Source organism: Pistacia vera, unplaced genomic scaffold (genome assembly GCF_008641045.1).
Source record: "Pistacia vera cultivar Batoury unplaced genomic scaffold, PisVer_v2 Contig94, whole genome shotgun sequence".
Classification (NCBI taxonomy): Eukaryota; Viridiplantae; Streptophyta; class Magnoliopsida; order Sapindales; family Anacardiaceae; genus Pistacia; species Pistacia vera.
This window is the reverse complement of record NW_022196823.1, coordinates 1518776-1540677: the sequence shown is the minus strand read 5'-3', so window position 1 is coordinate 1540677 and position 21902 is coordinate 1518776. Positions and strand designations below refer to the sequence as shown.

The 21902-nt window shown below is 34.9% G+C and overlaps 3 protein-coding genes across 10 annotated transcripts; 1 reads left to right on the top strand and 2 right to left on the bottom strand.

Annotated features, from left to right (window-relative positions):
* Positions 1-270: 270 nt before the first annotated feature.
* Positions 271-5272, bottom strand: LOC116120579 (phosphate transporter PHO1 homolog 3-like). 7 transcript variants are annotated; one of them, XM_031406530.1, is made up of 13 exons: positions 4681-5272; positions 4189-4552; positions 3068-3116; positions 2900-2971; positions 2630-2759; positions 2403-2523; positions 2019-2277; positions 1821-1925; positions 1676-1720; positions 1436-1585; positions 1072-1350; positions 845-981; positions 271-753 (listed from the first exon to the last, which is right to left on the bottom strand). In XM_031406530.1, the coding sequence occupies exons 1-13, from the start codon at positions 5267-5269 to the stop codon at positions 654-656; spliced, it is 2400 nt and encodes a 799-aa protein (XP_031262390.1). In that variant the 5' UTR covers positions 5270-5272; the 3' UTR covers positions 271-653. The 7 variants fall into 7 exon arrangements, with proteins under 7 accessions (XP_031262390.1, XP_031262383.1, XP_031262384.1 ...); XM_031406523.1 differs by having other exon boundaries at positions 4189-4546; positions 4672-5269; XM_031406524.1 differs by having other exon boundaries at positions 4189-4548; positions 4677-5269.
* A 4535-nt stretch (positions 5273-9807) lies between these two features.
* Positions 9808-13683, top strand: LOC116120564 (fructose-bisphosphate aldolase-lysine N-methyltransferase, chloroplastic). Its single transcript, XM_031406511.1, has 7 exons — positions 9808-10373; positions 10497-10525; positions 10922-11133; positions 11640-11762; positions 12128-12532; positions 12969-13180; positions 13276-13683. The coding sequence occupies exons 1-7, from the start codon at positions 9808-9810 to the stop codon at positions 13295-13297; spliced, it is 1569 nt and encodes a 522-aa protein (XP_031262371.1). The 3' UTR covers positions 13298-13683.
* A 62-nt stretch (positions 13684-13745) lies between these two features.
* LOC116120519 (rhamnogalacturonan I rhamnosyltransferase 1) lies at positions 13746-18545 on the bottom strand. Of its 2 annotated transcripts, XR_004126567.1 has the most exons (9): positions 17796-18545; positions 16785-16852; positions 16613-16701; positions 16367-16529; positions 15945-16234; positions 15257-15461; positions 14616-14773; positions 14146-14521; positions 13746-13877 (listed from the first exon to the last, which is right to left on the bottom strand). XR_004126567.1 is itself a non-coding variant. In XM_031406467.1 (8 exons), the coding sequence occupies exons 1-8, from the start codon at positions 18055-18057 to the stop codon at positions 14248-14250; spliced, it is 1509 nt and encodes a 502-aa protein (XP_031262327.1). In that variant the 5' UTR covers positions 18058-18545; the 3' UTR covers positions 14020-14247. The 2 variants fall into 2 exon arrangements, 1 of the variants encoding a protein (XP_031262327.1); XM_031406467.1 differs by lacking the exon at positions 13746-13877 and having other exon boundaries at positions 14020-14521.
* Between the last annotated feature and the right edge of the window lie 3357 nt (positions 18546-21902).

Sequence of the window (21902 nt, the reverse complement as noted above, 5' to 3'; positions counted from 1 at the left end):
AAGCATGATTGTAAGTTTTGAAAATGTCCTTTTAGTTTGCATTAGTAATATAGTAATACTTGAGTTTAGAGTAGCTTAGTTCATTGAAAAATTAGTATGGTATACAACTTGTGTTATACTTCGAATGGATATATTCCTTATGTGACATGTTTATTGGACGCATCATAAATGATTTGTAAGGAGAAGAAAAAATATAATTGACATGCACGTACAATAATAATCTCTAATATTAAAAAATAATAATAATAATAATAATTGAAAGATGGTTACTGTCTAAAGTTACAAAGTGGATAATTCAAAGTGGTTTTGAATTAAAAGACGTTTTTCATTCCAGTCATGGGAGTCTCTCTCATTAATCTAATATGCCAAATCTTGTATGACCAGTGGCATCTTTTATTTGAAGTACGCTTTTGGTTATTTTATAAGATTCTGAGTAGCAAGATGGTAAAGATTATATGGCTTATTGTTTGAAATGTGGATCCTGCAAGCTTTCCCCCTTTTATATGTCTTGTTCCACTGTCAGATTAGAATACCAGAAAAGGTTCAGGTGCCAAAACTTCTTTAATACTTTTTCTGCTCTTCAACACTCTACTCTTTTTTGTCTGCTCTTCAATACCAGAATATCTGCTGATGCCGTTGGTTACTCGTACTTTTTATAGGTCTTTATCTTCATCTTCATCATAACTGAAAGGTAGTTGCACTGACTTGAATGCACGGAACTTTCCAACGTTGTTCAAATGCTCATTCTCCAACCTGATACATTTCAGAAGAGTTTAATCAGATAAATAAAAGAAAATGAAAAATAGAATTAATGAACTCGCTGCTTCAGGGCTCCTTAATTCACCTGAAGAAACTCCATATGCCTCTACGAATGATTTCAAGGCAGGCTGTAGTTGCAATCAAGGTGTTTCTATGCATGAAATTGAAGTCAAACTTAACCACAGTCTGTATCCATGCGAATCTCAGAAGAACGTTCAATATCTGCAATTTGATGAAAATATGTAAGTTGGGTTAGGAAGAGACTACCAGAATTGATTTCAAAACTGTATTTCTTGTGTTCTTACTACTTACCATGGCAATGAAATATACACTCTTTTCAGGAACAAGGAGCTTGTCTCTCAACCAACGGTTCTTTGAATGGCGGTTAAGAAGGCCCCAGTCAAAAACAAGGTCCCAATATGTACCAAATATTGCTGCAAGAACTGAGAAAGTCCAGGCCAATACTTCCCAACCCTTTCCCCCGTCAAGACTCAAAGCAGTCCTCATGCAAACCGCTATAATTGTCAGGAAATATTTGATGCCATTGTATCCATGCATTGGATCTTTCTCCTCGAAAAGGCGTCGAAGACACTGAAAATGAAACGGCTACCTTCTTAATTGGTTGATCAAGTTTAATAGAACAAAATAAACTGAAAGCAAAAATTAAGTTGTGTACCTGCAGAAAGCGAGACATGTATGGAATCACTGCAACGATGAAGTTAAAAGTGTTGAATACGGTGCTTTTACTGCAGTAGTTCGTGCGGTGTCTAACGTCTCCCCATCCATAGTAGCAAATGTAGAACTCCAAACTTCTTAGGGCTTGCACCTGAAACAATTCAATGACAGAAACCTTTAATTATTAATTTGGACTTTTTTATGGTTGACACATACACATTGCATAATCCATTACACAAACCTGGCTAGTAAATTGATCTGCCAAGAAGAAATCTGGGAGCGTGACCTGCAGGAGAAAGAATTTTACAAATAAGTAATCCTGTCCCTTATAGTTAAATTTCTTGATTTTCATTAGTAAATCTTACAAGTTACAGCTATTACTTTACCTTATAGAGAGGAGCAGCAATACAGTGGAATAAACATACTAAGAAGAAGAAGCGACTTGAGCGATAAAAGATGTTGAATGGAAACAACAATGCAACAAGCAGAACCTGCACACGCAAAATAAATAAATAATGAGATATAGTTGAGTGTATATTAATTTATGAAAGTTGAAGAGAGAAGAGAAGTTCGGTTATATTCACCAAAACCAAGATCAAAGGCAGATATTCTGTCAATCCATCGTAATCTTTTGATAGGGGGTCTATCTCCATATCCAGGTTGCCAATCACAGTCAATAGCGCAAGTACCGATATACCAAAACCCACAAGTAGAACTTGTCGATAACCCAACTCTGTTCCTTGCTTGAAGCCAAATATGAAGGAATAGTTGACTCGGAACCGCCTCCAGTAATATATATTGGCAGCATACATGAGCATGTGCAGGACAATATACGCAAACAAGCTGCAAACCAATTTGTTTGATAACTTGTCAAACATGTAAATTATTTAACCCAATTACTTGAATATCTGCTTAATTAATGATGAAGACAATTCTCCAAAGCCAAATTATCTTAGCCACCAAATTACCTGTAGAGAGGCAACATGTTGTCCATGTACTGTTTCCTTCCTTCCTTGTGCAGAATATCATGGGTACGTACGATAAATATAAGGGCTATTATGAGAGCAGCTGTGCAACCAGCGAAAAAACCTGCAAAATTACCCTTAAAACAGTGAAGGAAGGGTGACAAAACTCCATAGGCATTTAATATTTAGGTAGTTGAGTGGGTTTAATGGAGTTGAAATAAGAATTTTACCCATATAGAATGTTGTTCCGTGTCTTTCTTTCTTGGCTTTTGGTCTTAAGATGTTCATGCCTTTACTTCGGTTTGAATTTGAGAAATGCTTAATGAATGTAGCTTCCACTCTCTCCATAAGCTTGGAAACCTGTAATAGCATATCCCAGATTATATTTCCATAAATATAAGGAATTAAAGCAGTGGCTCTAATAATAAATTAAGCAAATGCATATGTTTCTTTATAAAAGAAATATAATTTAATTATTGAACTTACGACTAATAGCTCACCTCATCAGAGCTGCCAAGGTAGGAACTATCCACCATCTTCATGTATGACTTCGATGCATTTCTTGAAGCGATCTGCAAGAATTGAGGCCGTCGTTTGGGTTAATTACTTCCATCATCACTAATTTTGGAAGAATAAATGGGTTTTTGAGAGAGGTTGTATATATATACCTTATCGTATTTCTTCATAATCTTTGAGAACGCCAACGTATTTAAGAAGCTGTTTCATCCATAAATAGAAGGATCAGACATCATCCTTAAAAATTAGGGTTAATTCATTTACACCCCTAAGACTCAAGAAACAAACTTTGACCCCTCAGTTATCAGAAACTACCATAAAGACCCCTACCGTCAATTTCTTGAAAATAGATGTCTGACTCTCTTTGACAACAGGAATGTCCTATTTGCCCTTGAAGTTTCATTCTAATCAATTATTTTTTTCAATAGTAAGAAACTTAAAAAAAACATTAAAATATTGCAAATAATTTTTTTTTTAAATTCTTTAAGAAAAATCTATTGCTAGCTTATATAAAAATATAAAATTTCATAAACTAAAATATATTTAAACTATAACATATTCTTAAGAAAACTTTACAAAATAAGACCAAACTCAAAATTTTTCCATGGTTAAAAAAAAAAAAAATTAGAAAAACCTAAATAGTAGAAAATATTAATGAAAATAATTAAAAATATTGAAAATTAATGATTGGCTAGAATTTCTTCTAGTCAGCTCAATCTCAACTAGATTGTGGTGAAAAAATCAAGATCATTGTGCGATTTCAACATATTTGCCATGATCTGGCCTAGACTTGATAAAATCTCACTAGATCGTGGCTAAGAACTCTAGATCATGATGAATCTAGAGTTTAGATTTGTCCTGATATAAACCGATGCCCTAGATTGCAACAAGACAAATAGTAGCTATAAGATTTGAATTTGACCGTTGTGGTTTTTGTTTTTTTTTTTAACTTTGAACTATTAGAATTATTTTGATTTAACCAAATCCGAAGGATCTAATATTATATCTTAGTTTTAGTTTCTCAATATTGATATAATGTTTTTAATGGTTTTGGTTTGGAAAAAAAAAAATGTCATCTGTTTCATTTTGGAATTTGGAATGTGTATTTTGTCCTTGTTTCCGTTAAATTTAACTATGAAACTAACGGCAATGAGTCTATGGTTTCTGGTTTCTCATAATTGAAGGGTCTAAGATATTTTCTTGCGTTTCAGGGGTGTAAATGTAACTAGCAATAAAAATTATATTAAAAGTAAAACGTAAGATTGGAATTTACCAGTAACTCTTAAGAAGACGAAGTTTTTGGTAAAACTCGACAAAAACCTGCTTCAGTTGGTCTTCAACCATCCTCAGATTCTCTCTGCTGAATTTAAGCTCTGTCTGCTGAGGAACCCTGAGGACACTCTTAATGGTGGAACGAGGAGTTTCTATAGTGTTATTTATTTTCACCCTGTCAAGTATTTCCAATGGAGGCGGTCTGGCTCTAGCTGCCTTCATCTGAATAGGTTCTTTCCGCTTTTCAACCTTCTTCTTCATATTATTCTTCTCATTATTCTCGTCTTTATCATTACTTGATTCCTCTGACAGTCTATGGCTGCTTTCCCCACTCTCTTCAATCACGTCTATGTGGGTTTGTCTTCCTGCAAACATAGGATTAATCAGTTCAATAATCCAAACTTTTGAGCTATTATTAAAGATTCAGGACAACTTAAAAATTAAATATTAGAAAATAATTAAATATTAAATATTAGAAAATAATTAAACTTACTGCTTTTCCTAGCTCCAGCTGGAGTAGTAATGGACAGTTCAGCGCTAGAAGCTTCAATATCCAAAGCCAAGCGAGTCATCTCCACTGTCCGGTCGAAATAAGAGGCTGGCGGATTCTCCACTTTTACTCTGAAAGCAATCACAGCTTCCATTTGCTTATTCAAAATAGCGGCCTCCTTCAGCACCTCTTGCACCTTCGACTTATAAAACTTGTCCACCTTATTGAACTCATCATCAAGCCTTCTAAAATACACCAACTCATATTCTCCTCCTTCATCTGCAGACATAAGAAACGCGGTCTGATAACTATGACCCCCATTATTGCTCACCGAATTAACCAAAATGGGTTGGCTTGCAATATCCGATGCGGAGGACGGGTTCACAGGATTATGTCTTTGCCAATGCGTTAGGCCACTGAAAGCTCTGTACAGAGTTAAGTTTCGGTTTAGCCCATCCGGGGTGGCCGTTGGCCTCGTACGTTGCTTAAAACGTTGGATATCTTTTAGAAGGGTTTTGAGATAATCGTAATGCATGTACGCCTCTTGCCACTCCGGCACCATCTGCGACCTGAACTCTTTTCCGAACTTCATTTTCGCCTGGTTTGGCCAGAACTAGAACTGAAGCAATCAGTAAGCTTAAGTTAGTGAACTTAATAATGAACAAGAGTAGTTGAGGGAACCCTTGATGATATGCAATTAAGTTATTTCAGCAATAAGTATCTTCTTAGGTTGCGCTATTGATGTAAACAAGAAGAAAAACGACAATATTGATGAGAGAACTATTGATGTTTTAATGTATATATAGGCAAAAGAGAGACCCTTTACGCCTTCTTGTTAAAGTAAAAAGGAAATATTTTAATGCAGCGAGTGACTCGTTTTATTTTCCGTGGACTTGGTTGAAATTCGCGTAAAAGCTTCCACCTTTGAATATTGGCGTAGGTTACTCCCTTTTTATTATTATTATCGTCGTAAAAGGGCTATTCAGGTCCGGTTATGTGTATCATGTTTTTAAGACTTTGAAATTACTAAAATGGGTAAAAGTTTTAAGTAGCTGTTCTATTAGTAACTGATAAGAAATTTGAATTCAGGATGTTTTAAATAATTCACCTAAAACTCTTTATTGAATTATTCAACTATCTAAAAATAATTACTTTTTTATTTTTTATATTTTACATCTCAGTATTAACTGTTAATTTTATTTATTAATGGAAGCAAAATAGATGATTGTAATAAATATGACCCAAGTCGTGTATAAAATTAATGGATAATTAGAGTTTTCGAACTTGTGTAAGGCTGTAAGCAAATTGATGAATTGGTTTGTAGCCACATCAAGAATATATAACAAAAATGTCTTAATATATTAATTAACGTCAGAACAGTTAATAATAATATTCAAACATATTAAACCACCATCTTATTATATATGATTTTAAAAATTTTTGCCATAAATATTTAAATATCATAGTCAAAACTTGTGTACCAAAAAACAATAGGTAGACATCCCTTAGGTTTAGTGAGAGAACAAGACGACCCACAAGTTTTAAAATGAAACAATAAAATTTTTATAATTATCAAATATTTTCTGAAAAGTTAATTTGAACACAAAAAATCTTCATAGTTAGTACAATGACTAATATATCTTTATTTTATCTTTTCTCCTGCAACAGAAATAAACTAATATTTGATATTTGTCATATGATCAACTTATTAAATATATTAAATGATTTTAAGATATTAAATTTTGACATTTCAATTAAACATTAAGAAAAACAAAAGATACTTGTTTTTTTATTGTGTCATATAGTTTACTTAATTTTATGATAGTTATTTTTCACAAATATCATTCAATTATAAGAATGTAATTGACCTATTCTAAAACAACAAATATGTAGGTGTTTTATTCTAAAATTTATGAATCTTTTTTTTTTTTTTTTTTATTGACAGAAAGTGTCCGTATTAGTTTGTATATACCTCGATTAATTTTTGAAGACCTTGAAACTACCCATTATTAAGAGCTTTAATAACTTATTATGAGTAGTGAGAACTCAAATTGGGATACCATAATTACTAACTCTAAGAGGTGTCCATGTAAAACCCTCGTACTTACATATATTAAATTTAAACAAAAGTTTGGTAGTAAAAGATTAGGTTCACAATTTCGGTGGGATACGGAAGCAATTGCAGTTGACCACTTTATGGTCCATGTCACCATAAGACTGGACCTTACGGTTAAGTTTTGTCCGCTCTAATCTAATCCAGTTCCCCAAGCACTTAACTTCATTGACCGGGTTTGGGTAACGAATTTAACGTTTTTGTTTGCGATGGGAATGGTAAAAAACCTACTGATTTGGAACGAGAAACTTGGGCTCAGCATTTCCACAAGAGTCCAAAATTTAAGAATATTAATTTAACGTCTTTTGACAAACACGTGATTTGGCATTTTGTATGAGCTTTTTTATTTTTTTAATCTATTTTGACCATTCACTTGTTTCTTCATTACCATAAATCTAATGAATTGTACGTTTTTCAGCATTCAACATTAACAAGTTTTCAATATCACTCATCAAATATTATATTCAATCAAATAGCATTTGACCCTTTAAATAGCTCTACAGTAATTTTTCAATACACGGAAGCTAAATTCAATCCATGCTTTAATTTAATTATTGAAATTGCAGTATTCATACTTTGACATTAGCATATTTACTCATATTATATAAAAATTAATTGCCTTGGTTAAATTGACCTTATATATATATATACAATTCACCCAGTCCACTATGTCCGTATTCTTTTAATTTGACCGCATATTTCCTTCTTTGAAAAAATAGTGAAAGTACACTCCCAAAAGCCACTGTTTTTCAATCGGATTATATATATAATACATAAAGGTTGCCCAATTGTTGATTTTTCTCATGAGACTTAAGGCCCCTGCCCTTTCCCTCCGGTCCCAAATTTGAATAATGTATTAAATAAATAATACAAAATTTGTTCTGTTCTTTGTAGGCTCAACTCAACGCGGCTTTTTGCCCTATTAGATTAAAGTCTACAACAACTACTAACACTTTTTCTGTTAAAAATACAAAAGGTTGAAAGAATCTCCCCTGGTTTTGAAAAAGTTCTGTTCTAGAATTGTTAACGGAATGACGAATTGTTGATACATACTTGATGATGTATGTTAACGTTGCCCTGCATTCACACACATTTACACGAGGACGAGGATTGCGGCCCTGCGGTGAGAGAAGAACGTATATTCTTAGGCCTTTTAAGGGCCCAAAGATCCAAGAACAAGTTTAAAGCCTTGAGCTCTCCACAAGAACAATCGCCCATCCAATGATACCTAAGTTCTTAGGCCCAATCCAAAAGAGCCAATGTCCTTGCCCAAAATGAAAAAAGATGAGAACAATTTGATTTATCAAAGAGTAATACTACAGTTACTGACGGGTTGCACCGAATACGTGATAAAATCCTGACCGTTTTATTATTATACTTAATATTAATAACGGTCAGGATTTTGTCACGTCATTCGATGCACAAATTCGGTGTAAATTTTCGGTAACTCTATCATTTTTCTTTATCAAAAGAGCTGATTGGGACACTCGTCACCCATAAAAAAAAAAGTATTTAAAAAATATATATTAACCACCCCTAGTGGTTGGTGGGACGATAAGGACTCGGTATATTACTCAAATGTCTTGAATTCGATTCCCTCTATTGTAATAAGGGTGGTTACTAAGGTTTACCGTTTTTTAGGGTCTAAAAGATTAGTCGAGGTATTAACAATGTCTCTTATATATTAAAAAATTTTAGGAAGAATTACAAAAAAAATATTATTATTTTGCCTAGATTTGATAATTTTAATATCTTCCATCTCTAAGTTTTTGTTCTAAAACACTCAAAATATTCAAATTCTAGTAATTTTGATTATATGATCAATTTTTTTATCAAACAATGTATTTTCAATAACTTTCACAAATATAAAGCTTAGAAAAAAAAAAAAGAAAAGAAGAAACTAAAAGAACCCTCCAAAAGAATCAAATGGAGTTGTGTTTGTTTTAGGTTAGAAGGATAAGATCTGAATAATTAATTTATACAATATAGAATAATTATTAGTATCTTTGATAATTACCATAAGCTTCAATTTACTAGTGAAATTATATTCTTATTGACCTAATTCATTTATTTTTCAGTAATTGCAAATATAAAGCTTTGAATTAAGTATGATGGAGAAGAATAAATTTTTTTTTTTATTCAAGATAAGGGTTAAAGAAAAAATGCTGGGCTAAAAATCATTTCCCATTTGTAATTTGACGAGAGTAATGTTATACATAAAGTTGGATCCTAGATTTATTATACCTAGGTAATTGTTGATTGACAAATTAATCACCTATTATATCTTATAATTAGAAATGTGTGTATTGGTAATACAAATTGAGATACCAATTTTGTATGTGTATCGTGTTGTTGAGGAACGGTGTCTCATACATCCTAATTTCATGATTTTTAGGAAATGGCTTTCCCATCCTATCAACCAAAATACAATACAATACCACTTATTCTTACTTACTTTATTCATTATTGTTATTCTTATATTACCAAAACTTATCCAAACCACAGCTATAAATCACATTCGGGTCGTTTGGTTTGTTATTTTGGATAAGATTTTAGAAATAATATTGAATAATTAATAGGTAATTATTACGAGGTAAAATTTAAAATTAACAAAATATATTGCTAATTTAACTAAACACTAAATATATAAATTTTTGTAAAATGAAAAAAACCCCACCACCCACAGTGCCAAATTCGCTACCATCGTCGAATCGAGTCGATCACGGTTGGATGTTGGGGTGGTGATTTGAATTTTTGGCCAGATCAACCAGATCTGGCACAACGACCGAAAAGGCAGATCCACAGAAAAGTCACATTGGTGAATTACCAGCTATTCCGTTGTTTGTAGGCTTTGTGAAGATTTTGACTATCACCGATGGTGGTTGCAGAATCTGACAACTATGGAAAGTGGAGTATTTTTGTTAATTTTAAATTTTTTTTTCTGTAAGTGTTTAATTAATAATTAAAAAAATATAATAATTTTTTAAATATTAAATAAATAATTTTTTGGAATAAGAATGGGAATAGGGTTTGAAATAAACAAAGGACTCGAAATTATCCATACCTATCCATACACAACAAGACACAACCAACAAGCGAACCACTCCAACAATGGCCTCACTCTTCACTCTCTCCCCTCTTCATCTCCTTCCCCATTTCTATCCTCTTCTAAAACCCTTAAAACCCTCTCAAAAAAGTCAACTTTTCACCTCAAAACCAGACCTTTATGTGTAATTTCTCTCAACTCTTCACCACCGCAAGAGGTCCAGACCTTCTGGCAGTGGCTGTGCGACCAGGGTGTGGTCTCTGCCAAGTCTCCCATAAGGCCGGCTACCGTTCCCGAAGGACTGGGGCTGGTTGCTCAGAGAGACATTGGTAGAAACGAGGTCGTTTTGGAGATTCCTAAGAAGTTCTGGATCAACCCAGATACGGTTGCCGCTTCCGATATAGGAAACTTATGTAGCGGATTGAAGCCTTGGATTTCTGTAGCCCTGTTTCTGATCAGAGAGAAAAAGAAAGAGGATTCTCCGTGGCGTGTTTATCTTGATATTCTTCCTGAAAGTACGGACTCAACTGTGTTTTGGTGGGTGTAGCTTGGTTTGCGTTTTTAATTGTTGGCCCTTTTTTTTTTGGCGGGTTTTGAGTGTTTTTTGGTAATTTTGAGTTTTTGAGGTTGATAAAATGTTTTTTCGATGTTTCAGTGCAGGTCTGAAGAGGAGCTTGTTGAGCTTCAAGGTTAGTAAGGCTTTTTACGTTTGTTCTTTTCAATATGTTGAGGATAAGCTAATGCTATCGTGTTGGGTTGGCATTGGATTAGTGTTGTTGAGCGTCATCTTTGTTTGGTTCTTATAAAATTGTTTTACAATACTCTACTGGACACTTTTTTACTCTCTGATTTTGAAAATAAAATTGTATGGTATTTCGAAAATGCATTTTATGAGAACTTTATGAAACTAAGCGCTTCTTCATTTAAGAATCACTTAGGTGGTGCATTTTGACAGCTTTGCTCGCATTACCTTCAGTAAATCTTAATAAGAGTGAAGGAGATTGAAAACAACATCGTTTTTCCTTGAGATATTAATTGGTCTGATCTCTTGTCATTTATCCTTAAGATTGATTATAATGATGCAGGAACCCAACTATTGAGCACAACATTAGGTGTGAAAGAATATGTTCAGAATGAGTTTCGAAAAGTAGAGGAAGAAATACTACTTCCTCACAAGCAATTATTTCCTTACCCTATCACATCGGATGACTTCTTGTGGGCTTTTGGGATTCTAAGATCAAGGGCATTTTCACGTCTTCGTGGCCAAAATCTTGTTTTGGTCCCTCTCGCAGACTTGGTAATACCTTCAGTTCTTACCTCAAGTTGTTTTCACTAGCATTAAATTGAAACATGGAGAGTCTATAGTATGTCAGGTATTCAAAATTTTCAGCTGTCTTTCCTGGAATTTCCTGATATAATAAGAAATCTTCTGGACTTGCACTGATTGTGTCAAAACAGGCTGGGAGGGTACCAGACTGTGGCTCAAGGTGCTCGAATGAGATTACCTTAGAAATCCACTGATGATTGTCTACAGACTTTAGCATCTTTGATTCTGTTGTAGTGTGTGGCTCTCTGATTTGCTGGTAAAATGAACATAAGGAAAAGAAAAGTTTGGGTTTGTTTAGATCTTCATGTTCTAGTTTTGCTTGCAGAGGTCCCACTAGCACATAATGAAACAAAATTATTTCAATGATTGGCATTTATACACAGTATGTTCACAATCTGATCAGAAAATCAAGTGCTTGTTCTTTTGTTTGCTTTGCTTCAAAAATTAACTTCTTGCAAATCTGGATCATTCATCAGATCAACCACAGCGCCAGCATAACCACAGAAGATTTTGCATATGAGATTAAAGGAGCGGGTCTTTTCTCTAGAGATCTCCTATTTTCTTTGCGGGCCCCTGTTTCTGTCAAGGCTGGTGAGCAGGTGAAACTTTTCAACTTCTAACATTTCTTGTTCTATTGCTAGTAACTGTGATCCAAAAATGGAACTCAAAACTATTTCTAATTTTGAGAAAATCTGCTGAATCATCGGCATCCTATTGATCCAAGTTTATGATTTTCACCAACCTCACATGGACACAAGATATTTCTTGAGGAAGTACATACAAAAGAAACCCTCTTTTGAATAATATGGAGTGGGCTTGCAATGGCTGCTTCATTGCCTCTAGAAATCCACCAGCTAGACCTAAAGAGGACACTCAGAGAGGGCATTTTAGTGCATAAAGACAAACTATGCTTTCATCATATTTTTTTCATGTGTGAGTGCTGACTTAAACAATTATATGTCAGGTTCTGATCCAATATGATTTGAATAAGAGCAATGCTGAGTTGGCTCTGGACTATGGGTTCATAGAATCAAACTCAGATCGCAATGCATATACTTTAACTTTAGAGATATCTGAGTCAGATCCTTTTTTCGGGGACAAACTTGACATTGCTGAGTCAAATGGCTTGGGTGAGACAGCATATTTCGACATAGTCTTGGGCCAACCTCTTCCACCAACAATGGTTCAATATTTGCGGCTTGTGGCACTTGGAGGAACTGATGCTTTCATCTTGGAATCAATTTTCAGAAACACGGTCTGGGGTCACCTTGATTTGCCTGTAAGTCGTGATAATGAGGAGCTCATATGTCGAGTGGTCAGAGATGCCTGTAAATCAGCTCTATCCGGCTATCGTACCACCATTGAAGAGGTGAAAGTTCATCCTTCTTGTTTATTGCTAACAATATAGTACATGTTAACTCTTTTGTAGTTTTTTTTTCTGTCTGCCACGTGGTAGTATAAGGGTAAGGGGATGCAATCTGAATTTTGTTTTCTTTTTCATTTTTCAAAATTATGATGTGTTTATCATGTTAAAAAATAGGAAAATCTCATGGCTGATTGTAGCAACTAAAGTTTTAATTACTTGGATCTGCTGTCCCCATTCTGCTTTAAAAGTGAACACTGTTAGTAAAACAATATGCCACCATCACTTACCTCACTGCCTCAACCAACAATATGCCACCATCACTTGCCTTACTGCCTCAACCAAAGTTCAATTTATTCTCACATGTGCTTGTAGAAAGAGATAGTTATCTCTAAATAGCTGGTTGCTCTTAGTTCGTATCACTAAATAACATGTGTTGCAGGATGGGAAGTTGGTGGAAGGAGGAAATCTTGATCCAAGGTTGAGAATTGCAGTTGGAATAAGAGTGGGAGAGAAGCGGGTGCTGCAGCAAATTGATGGGATCTTCAAGGAGAGGGAACTGGAATTGGATGAGTTGGAATATTACCAGGAAAGAAGACTCAAGGACCTTGGACTGGTCGGAGAACAAGGTGATATCATCTTCTGGGAGCCCAAGTAAGATTTGCAACTGGTTTCAAATGGCTCAGTGGTTTATGCTGAAATCTGAACTTCATTAAAGCTACCAAAAATTATTTTATTTTTTTCTGAAGAGCCATAGCCATTTCGAGCTGACTGAGAACTGAAGCTGACATCACAACAAAAGAGGATCATTTGATCACGTCAGTGGAGGTTTCGATAAGGAATCTTAAGCTAGTCGTTTCTAATTGAAGTGACAAGTTCATAAACAGCTTGCTGGACTTCTCTATTATAATCAGGGGTTAGATAATTTTATGCCTGGGAATTCCTCCGCTGATGATGATATTGGCAATTTCATTTATAGCTTTTGTATGTTTAGTTTAACATGCAGTAAAAAGCATAATTTAAATTATAATTTCTTTCGTCGTTTCCTCACATTTTATGAATGAATATTTGTTTAAAATTTCTGGAAGCAGGAATTGACATCGGCCATGTACAAAGAATGAAAGCTTCAATGGAATTTAAAGTAATGCATTTGTTTTTATAGGCTGCTTTGCATTACACCAATACTTGATTCAAATCCAGACTGAGCTTTCATAACCTGATCAGCGCTGCTTAGTGTTTTTTTATTTTTTTTATTTGATGATGATGATATTTTCTTGGACTCCAGACGGGCCAGACCTGATATGATTGGAATCGGTCCTCAAACTCTGCATCTTCATATCATCTCTCACTTCTGAAGAACAGTGAAACGCAACAATATCTGTATTATCAACTATGGAATTATGTGACAGCATCGAACACAATGGACAAGAAACCTTGGGGCAGAAGGAGAAAAAATGGACACGATAAATACAAGAACAAAAGAAATTAAAAAAAGAAAAAAAAAATATATATAGACCAAACGTGGAAATGTCAAGACGGGAACTCCAGGAATCTTTTGTGCTGTTTCTCACAAAACTCCAAGTGTGTGTATAGATGGTTGTTTAAGCCTTAAGGCCTACCTCGAAAGCAACATGGCTTGACCCCCCCATCCAGTCTTGGAATGGTTTTCCTGACTGGTTCAGAGGGATAACATCTCAAGACGAGTTAAATCTGTTGCGCTGTTACTGTACTTCGGTCGAGTTACCATGACCTAGTAAATCATCACAATTCCTTTCCTCACAAAGGCATTCTTGAGGATTTGCATAGAAATAATCTTCCTCTTTGGGTTTGTCTGCAATTTCTTTACGCCAAGTAGGCTGTCCAAGCCTTTTCTCATGAGCTAGCCGCAGAGCAACTGAAAACTCATTCCAAGAAAGTGTCCCATTCTGATGCATACCCACCAACTCTACAAGTTTTCTCCTATCTAGCAGGACAGACTTCTTGAACCCAAGATACCTGCATGAGATCAAAAACAGGAGTGTCTTCACAGATTCTTTTTAATTAATCAAGTTTTGTTTTCTTCAAATTCCTGTAAGGTAGGAATACATACCTGCGGTGACCTTCCACAACTTTTGCCATGTTCCCATCATACGTGGGAATGAATGTGTTGCTGGCTGTGGAAACCATAAAATCCAGGGCAGCCATTTGAGATGAATGATTCTGGAAAGATTGTAGTTCTGCTGGATCTAACAACATTTCCTTTTTAACCTAAAGCCAAAATCAAATCTTGAGATACAACATATTATATGCTAAAGTTCAAGCAAAAGATACAACCAAAAAAAATTCCTCATTAGTAGAAGCGAAAAAGGGAGATAACTTATAATTAGTAAGGATATTCAAATTCAGAGTCTCCAACCATTTGGATTTTGGACAGCCTCACAAGCTTATTTGATTCAAACAAGAAGGTAAATAACACTTTAAAAACGTGTGAACAGTTCATCATTATGACATAAATGTTACACATCGCTTCCCAACAATCAAAAAGACAATTTAAATCAACTAAACGCATATCACAAAATTAAGGCATAAGCAACAATTGAGTTGGAAACTCCAACATGTTTAAATAAACATTTCTCAGAATGGAAGTGCCAAAGACTAGCAGAAGCCAAGGGCTTCATAAGAATTCAACAGATTAACAATAGTAGCTGCAAGTTCACAGAAGTAGAAGCTATACAAACATAACAAACTCACAATCCGTGGAAATGCAGCTCTTAGTGCTCCCAACCTCTTTTCACCACCATAAATCTCACCAGCTGCTATATAAATCTGTGTGTCCTTCTCAATCCCCAACGCTTGCAAAACTAATGCTGCCTCCTCAGGTGTCAGAGGACACAGACCCTGTGATCTTCTCTCTTCTGACACTATCTCTTTCTCTCTCCACCATGGGTATGCATACCTGAAACAGAGGGGGAATGATAAGCAAATTATACCAATATCATCTCTCCGAATACAGTAAAGAACAAACTAATCTTACACTATGTTCACACAAATAGAACAGAGTGAAAAAATACATAGTCCTGAGTTGAATTTAATTCTTTACTCTGAAAAATTCCAAGTATCAAGACGTCTGACACAACTATCACCAAAGTAAAATTTTCCAGAATTTGGTTATTGATAACATAACCCATTCAATATTGAACTTTTCCAAGTTGTGTGGTAATAAAGTTAGCTGAGTTGTTCATGACTTGTGACATGACCGACTTCTATCTATCTTCATAAAAGTAAATTGAGCGTATACAGAACTCTATAAGCAGATTAAGCGTAATGATGATTACAAGCAAATTTCATATCATCTTTTTTTTTTTAAACATATAAATAGGAGTCAAATTCCACATTATCAATCTCAAAGAAAAAGCATCAGCTTTCAAACACAACAAACCTCAAACGTTTTAGCTCCTCGGCTTCTTCCATGGTGCAGCCATGAGTACAACCCGAGAAAGCTAACATGTCCATCTCATATCTCAGATGTAAAGCCACAAAAGGTCCCCTTTCTTGTAGAATACGAACCAATTTGTATCCCAAAGCCTCAATCTGAGGAGTGAATTTCAGGCCCTGGAAATTAACACGGCACCTGAGTTTTTGAAGATTAAGTGGGATACCATTGTTTGCCAAACGTGTATCTGTCCTGTTGAAGTGCAACACCTTATGTTTACTTAAAAGTGGCAAAATCTGCAAAATTGAATCAACAATATTCATCAGAGTATGTAACTCAGCAAGAGAACAAATCACCTTGCTCCTTTACAAGGGAATTACATACTTGCTTTGCTCAATTGATATAAAATGGGGTAGTTCTTTACTGACCTGTTGCAAGTAATACTTTTCAGTTGACCAGCTAACAGGAGGCATCTGAAAAGGTTTATATCCATACTTCCTACTGAACTTCTTTGGCAGCCGTTTAATGATTCGAACTTCATCTCTAAGGGAATCAATGAAATGTCTTACATCGAAGATGTCCTCAAAGTTACTGCAGAAGAAACCTTAAAGTTTAAACTTTAAAGCAGCCATCAACTAAAAATATGGTGCAACTATTAGAAACAAAGACCATACCTAGGGTCAGCCCAGAAAGATGTCTTATCAAGCTGTGGAACCACCAAAGTGAGATTCAAAAGCCGTGCAACAGTCACCATGTCACATATCTAGAATATCAAATTAGCTGAGTAAGTAACTTGATTTAGGATAAGAGTTCAGGCAAATAAGTAGTAAAATAAGAAGTACAAACTGCAGCACGCATTTGATTCAAGCCCCCATTGCAGGATACGATGAGAAAACCATTACTTGTATAGTTTCCTGCAAAATAAATAAATAAGGTGTCATAAACTAATATTCCCCAAATGTAAATGAAATTGTGTAGAAATTCTTTCAGTAAAAAAGCATAGACTGTATAAGGTACAATATACTACGATATCAATAACATAAAAAAGGTCTTTCCACATGCAAAGTGAGCATAGAATTTTTAAGTGGGTTATGGTGCTTGACAAAATCATCCTAGGCGCAAATGCTAACAAGTGCACCAATTCAAATGCACTGACAGAAACAAAACTAGTGAAGTGATTTGAATTTTGACATGGAAACACCTAGTGTCATAGAAAAGTACCACTAAAATGATCCTTAACGATAAGGTAGAGAAGAACTTAGTAACAACTACTAAAATCACACATTAATTCTATCTTCATGGATATATTCATCTATGAACTTCCAAACAAACCAAGACTGATCAGATATACATGAGGGAGCTCTTTCAGGATCCAACAACAGCTAAAACCACCATTGCTTAAAGTCCCACACAAATAAACGAAAATCATATAATCTATCAGCCTCAATACGTTCCAATAACATTTGCAAAGTGAAAATTCTAGACTATAAAACACGTAAAACAAAAAATTATGTACTTCATTCTGAAAAACTATACCCACCCACCTTTTTATAAACCTCTACATCCCATTCTACAAATTAATTCTAGCATCAACATCACGAGTTGTCATATGCATGTGGTATCAAGCAATTAAAACCAATTCATCATCAGATTCACAACCATATATACCACATCCTTTGGCAAAACAACAACACAATGCAACTGGCAGTAACAAAAAAAAAATAAAAAAAAATGGCCAAGCAGAGACATAGCAAAGCAACTTAGAAGCACTAAATCACCAAAAAAAAATTCTCAACTTTAAAACTAAAAGAACCCAAAATCAGAAATCCTGAAAAGGGGTTGCATCAAGAAACTAACTTGGAGCAACAAGAGGCGGTGGCGATTGAATAACGATGTCCACATGGCGGGGAACATTTTTAAACCAATGTATTCTGTTGCTTAAATTGGGGAAAATTTTAGGGTGCCAAAGCTCTCCGATGGCCACTAACTGTACCAAACATGTCCATAAAAATATGCTGGAACATACCCTTATAAACCAAACTTGTAATCGTGTTCTGGGAACCACCGGCGCCGGTAATTTGTCGCATCTAACTTGAATATTCTCCGATCTAACTTCCATTTCACTTCTATTCTCTTCATCGCCGCTTCATTCAAACTCTATCAAAGCTCCGCTTTCACCAGAAACTAACAAAAACCCAGTTTCATTTCCGCAACAAACGCGCATTGTTATAAACAGAAGATCTTCAACGTTATAAATACTAATAAATTATTTCTATATGTGGGTTAATTATAAAACTTTTGAGAAATCAATAAAGGAAATGAAAAAAATAAAACCCAGAAAGAGGATGAGAGTCACGAGCCAAAAGGAGAGATAAATGAATAAATAAATAAATCTGACCAACAAGAAACAACCGTCACTCGGGTCGTCTTCTTTAAAGGTTTTTTTTTTTTTTTTTTGAATAATTATTTTGAATTTCCTGCGAAAATCTGCCTTCTCCCCTCTGGCTTAGCTTTATTATATATTCTTGTTACAGAGACAATCGTCAAATTTCTTGTAGAATACTATTCTGTTCCGTTCCTTAATTGATCCGAAATTACTTTAGTTTGAACTAAAGTACTGTACGGCAGTTCTATCATAATCGGACGGCTATCAATTTTCCTAATTAAACTCCTTTTGGGATTCCTTTTTTTTTTTTAAGAAATATATGGATCCTCATATTTATATAAGTATATGATATATCAGAAGAGTAAAAGAGAATCTCCGTCTATCCAAAACAAAAAATATGAAATACAAAATATGGTTGACAAAACCAAGGTTTGTTGGACTGTTTCAAACCCAACAACATCAAATATTCATTCTTATCATTTTCCAAACCATCAACCTTCTAATTTAATGGATTATTTATTGAGTTAATCAAAGCTCATATTTCAAAAGTCACACTTTCAGCTGCCAGATTAATGCTTCACATTGACGAAAAGTTTGGCTTTTTTTATGATCAAAAGTAGTGAAACAATGATTCATTTAAGAGTAAACGACTATTTCACACCCAAGATTTGGCCTAATGACACTTCGCACCAAATAGTTTCAAAATACAACTTAACTACCCATAATACAAATCCGCTAATAAATTTTGTTGTTATAAATAAGGGCAGGATGGTCAATTAACCAACATTTCAACTAGATTTCGTCGGTTTACATTTCAACTGGATTTCGTCGTTTCCTACAACTCTCTTCCTCACCACGTGCATGTTGTTCTCAGGCCAAAGGCTAAATTGGCCTGATTCCAGTCCTTGCTCCCACTAACAAAACCCCCATCTTTCCCGACCACAACAGTCGCCAATTACGGGCCACAGCAGCCACGTCACGTGAATGTTCTTTGTTAGATCCCGTGGGCGATAACCCCTCTCACCACCACCTCCTGACTCATTGACACCTCCCCTACAAAACCCCCATCCTCTCTAGGGATGGGCACAGGCCGGGGCGGGGTCGGGGACCCCTGTCTCCAGCCCCGGCCTGAAAGCCCAAGGGGATTCCCCTATCCCAGCCCAAAGCTCTTTTCGGGGAATTCCTGAAAAAAGCCCGTTCTCCGAATTCCTCGTTTGGGGGTTTTCTGTCTTTTTGTGTCCTTATTAGTTTTATTAAATTTTTCTCCAAATTATATAAACCAACCAAAATATATATATATAATATACATATTAAACATAAAGACCATATCATCAAAAAAGAAATTAAATCTATAATGTACATATTAAATATAAAAATCATCATACTAAATTGATAATATATTACAATATATGACAGATCTATAATTAAAAGGTTCAAAACATGACAGTATCAAGATTCAAAACATGAGCTGCCAAAAAGACCCACCCCACAATTATAAATATTAGTATTTTTTTGTTAAAATGCCCACCTTCAACAAGTGTTGGATCTGCTCTGATTAATGATTATACTGAATCCAAATATCAAAATGATAATTATAATACATTATACATATATATAAATATATTATATATTAACAGTATAATATTATGTATTATTGTATTAAGTAATAAGTATTAACATATATAATGTCTCTTTAATATATAATATATTAGCTATCACAATATAACAAAGTCAATTAGATAATAGAATTGAAATAATGATTCAATGAGGGACAAAAAAAATATTATAATGCTTTATCGATTCATTATAATCAATCAAAACAACAAATAATATATATTATGTATTAACGTAAGATTATAGATAATAGTATATTATGTATAAATTATAATGTACAACATATATATGTTATATACATTATACTTTTATAGTATATACCATATATAATATACAATGTATAATATATAATGTATAACGTCAAATGTATACCATATATAATGTCGAATGTATAACTTTTGCTTCATAGCATTAACATATTATGTATAATATATATATTACAAATATTTATAATGATTTATTATATTTAATCTAGTTTTATTTATTACCTATTTGTATATAGTTTCATAAAATACTTACACAATTATAATTTGTCATTGTATAATGTATATTTGATTTTCAAGTATTAAAATTATTATAAGTATATATGATTGATTTTCAAATATTAAAATTAATATAGGTATATATGATTGATTTTTAATTATTAAAATTAATATATATACATATACGGGCTGGGCCGGGCCAGGCTGGGGCAAGACCTATCCTGACCCCGGCCCGCCCTCAAATTTCGAGACTAATCTTAGGCCCGATCCCAGCCCAAAGCCCAAACGATTCGGGAAAAATCAGCCCCGTTTGGGCCAGGTTGGGGTGGGTCCTCGCGGGGCCGGGCTTTGTGCCCATCCCTAATCCTCTCCAACCACAGCAGCCATCAAGGGTTTGTTTGTGTTTTGTTTAAATTGGTTGTTGAAAGTTGGTTTTTTGATGAAATTGAAGCTTGGGATTTGTTTAGTTGATTATTTGGAGTGTTGCGATTGATTTTGGCCGGAAAACCCAACCATTCACCGTCATTCACCATCCCAACTTAATCTGCCTACCATGTTAGAGTCCCACACCGACTAGGCATGCTAAAGCCTACTGGTTTATAAGAAAGGGTAATCCTCCCATTCAACAATACCTTATTGGATGAGGAGTCAGACCCACCTCAAATTCTAACATGGTATTAGAGCCCATGTTTAGTTGAGCTGAGCGCTTGACCAGCGGGTGAGGAGTTAGAGCCAGTAACTACCTCCAATAACAGGCATGACCCAACATATGGGCTTGACCGTGAGGGGGAGTGTTGGAGTCCCACACCGACTAGGCACGCTCAAGCCTACTGGTTTATAAAAGGAGGTAATCTTCCCATTCAACAAGGCCTTATTGGGTGAAGAGTCAGACACACCTCAAATTCTAACATACCACTTGTTTACTGTTTTGCCCCAACCAACCCAGAAGCCCACACCTGCCCCATCACCCTTCACCCGTTTACACCACCAATCAGTAGCCACTACCCATTGCTTTGGTTTGCGCAATCCAAGCTTTTTCGATCGATCTCAGTGTCGAAAATCATCTCCGAACCCATCAATAGACTCATCGGCATCCTAAAACCCTTAACCTCCACCACCACAATAGCCCATCGACTACTAGTCTCTAAGGTTTTCACACGATCGCTACACCTTTCTAGCATGTTTTCGGTCGATCCCAACACCGAAAATCACCATTGATGCCATCAATTGTCCAGCGGCATCCCCCCTACAAAACCTCTAACACCCTCGATCCCAGTTGCTTGTTGTTTGTCATCCACCATTCTCTTAGGGTTTTGCTTGTTTATTGAATTTGGGTTTGACTGGAAATTGATTTGGAGTTGTTTTTTACATGAGATTGGGTTATTGGAAGTGTTTATGTGTTTATTGGTTGATTGTAGGTTTTTCGACCACTCTCCTCACTATCTTCTAAAAAAAGAAGAGAGAAGAGAAAAGTATTTTCAT

What these genes read in the sequence shown, in the direction of transcription:
- LOC116120579 (XM_031406523.1), bottom strand. Translation starts at nt 5,269, where the DNA reads ATGAAGTTCGGAAAAGAGTTCAGGTCGCAGATGGTGCCGGAGTGGCAA. An exon ending in CGGAACAACATTCTATATGG is followed by an intron (nt 2,524 to 2,629) that starts GTAAAATTCTTA and finishes GTAATTTTGCAG; the next exon opens with GTTTTTTCGCTGGTTGCACA. An exon ending in TGCCTTTGATCTTGGTTTTG is followed by an intron (nt 1,926 to 2,018) that starts GTGAATATAACC and finishes TTGCGTGTGCAG; the next exon opens with GTTCTGCTTGTTGCATTGTT.
- LOC116120564 (XM_031406511.1), top strand. Translation starts at nt 9,808, where the DNA reads ATGGGAATAGGGTTTGAAATAAACAAAGGACTCGAAATTATCCATACC. An exon ending in ACGGACTCAACTGTGTTTTG is followed by an intron (nt 10,374 to 10,496) that starts GTGGGTGTAGCT and finishes GTTTCAGTGCAG; the next exon opens with GTCTGAAGAGGAGCTTGTTG. An exon ending in CTGTCAAGGCTGGTGAGCAG is followed by an intron (nt 11,763 to 12,127) that starts GTGAAACTTTTC and finishes ATTATATGTCAG; the next exon opens with GTTCTGATCCAATATGATTT.
- LOC116120519 (XM_031406467.1), bottom strand. Translation starts at nt 18,057, where the DNA reads ATGGAAGTTAGATCGGAGAATATTCAAGTTAGATGCGACAAATTACCG. An exon ending in AAAAGTATTACTTGCAACAG is followed by an intron (nt 16,235 to 16,366) that starts GTCAGTAAAGAA and finishes TCAATTTTGCAG; the next exon opens with ATTTTGCCACTTTTAAGTAA. An exon ending in GAGCTGCATTTCCACGGATT is followed by an intron (nt 14,774 to 15,256) that starts GTGAGTTTGTTA and finishes TTTTGGCTTTAG; the next exon opens with GTTAAAAAGGAAATGTTGTT.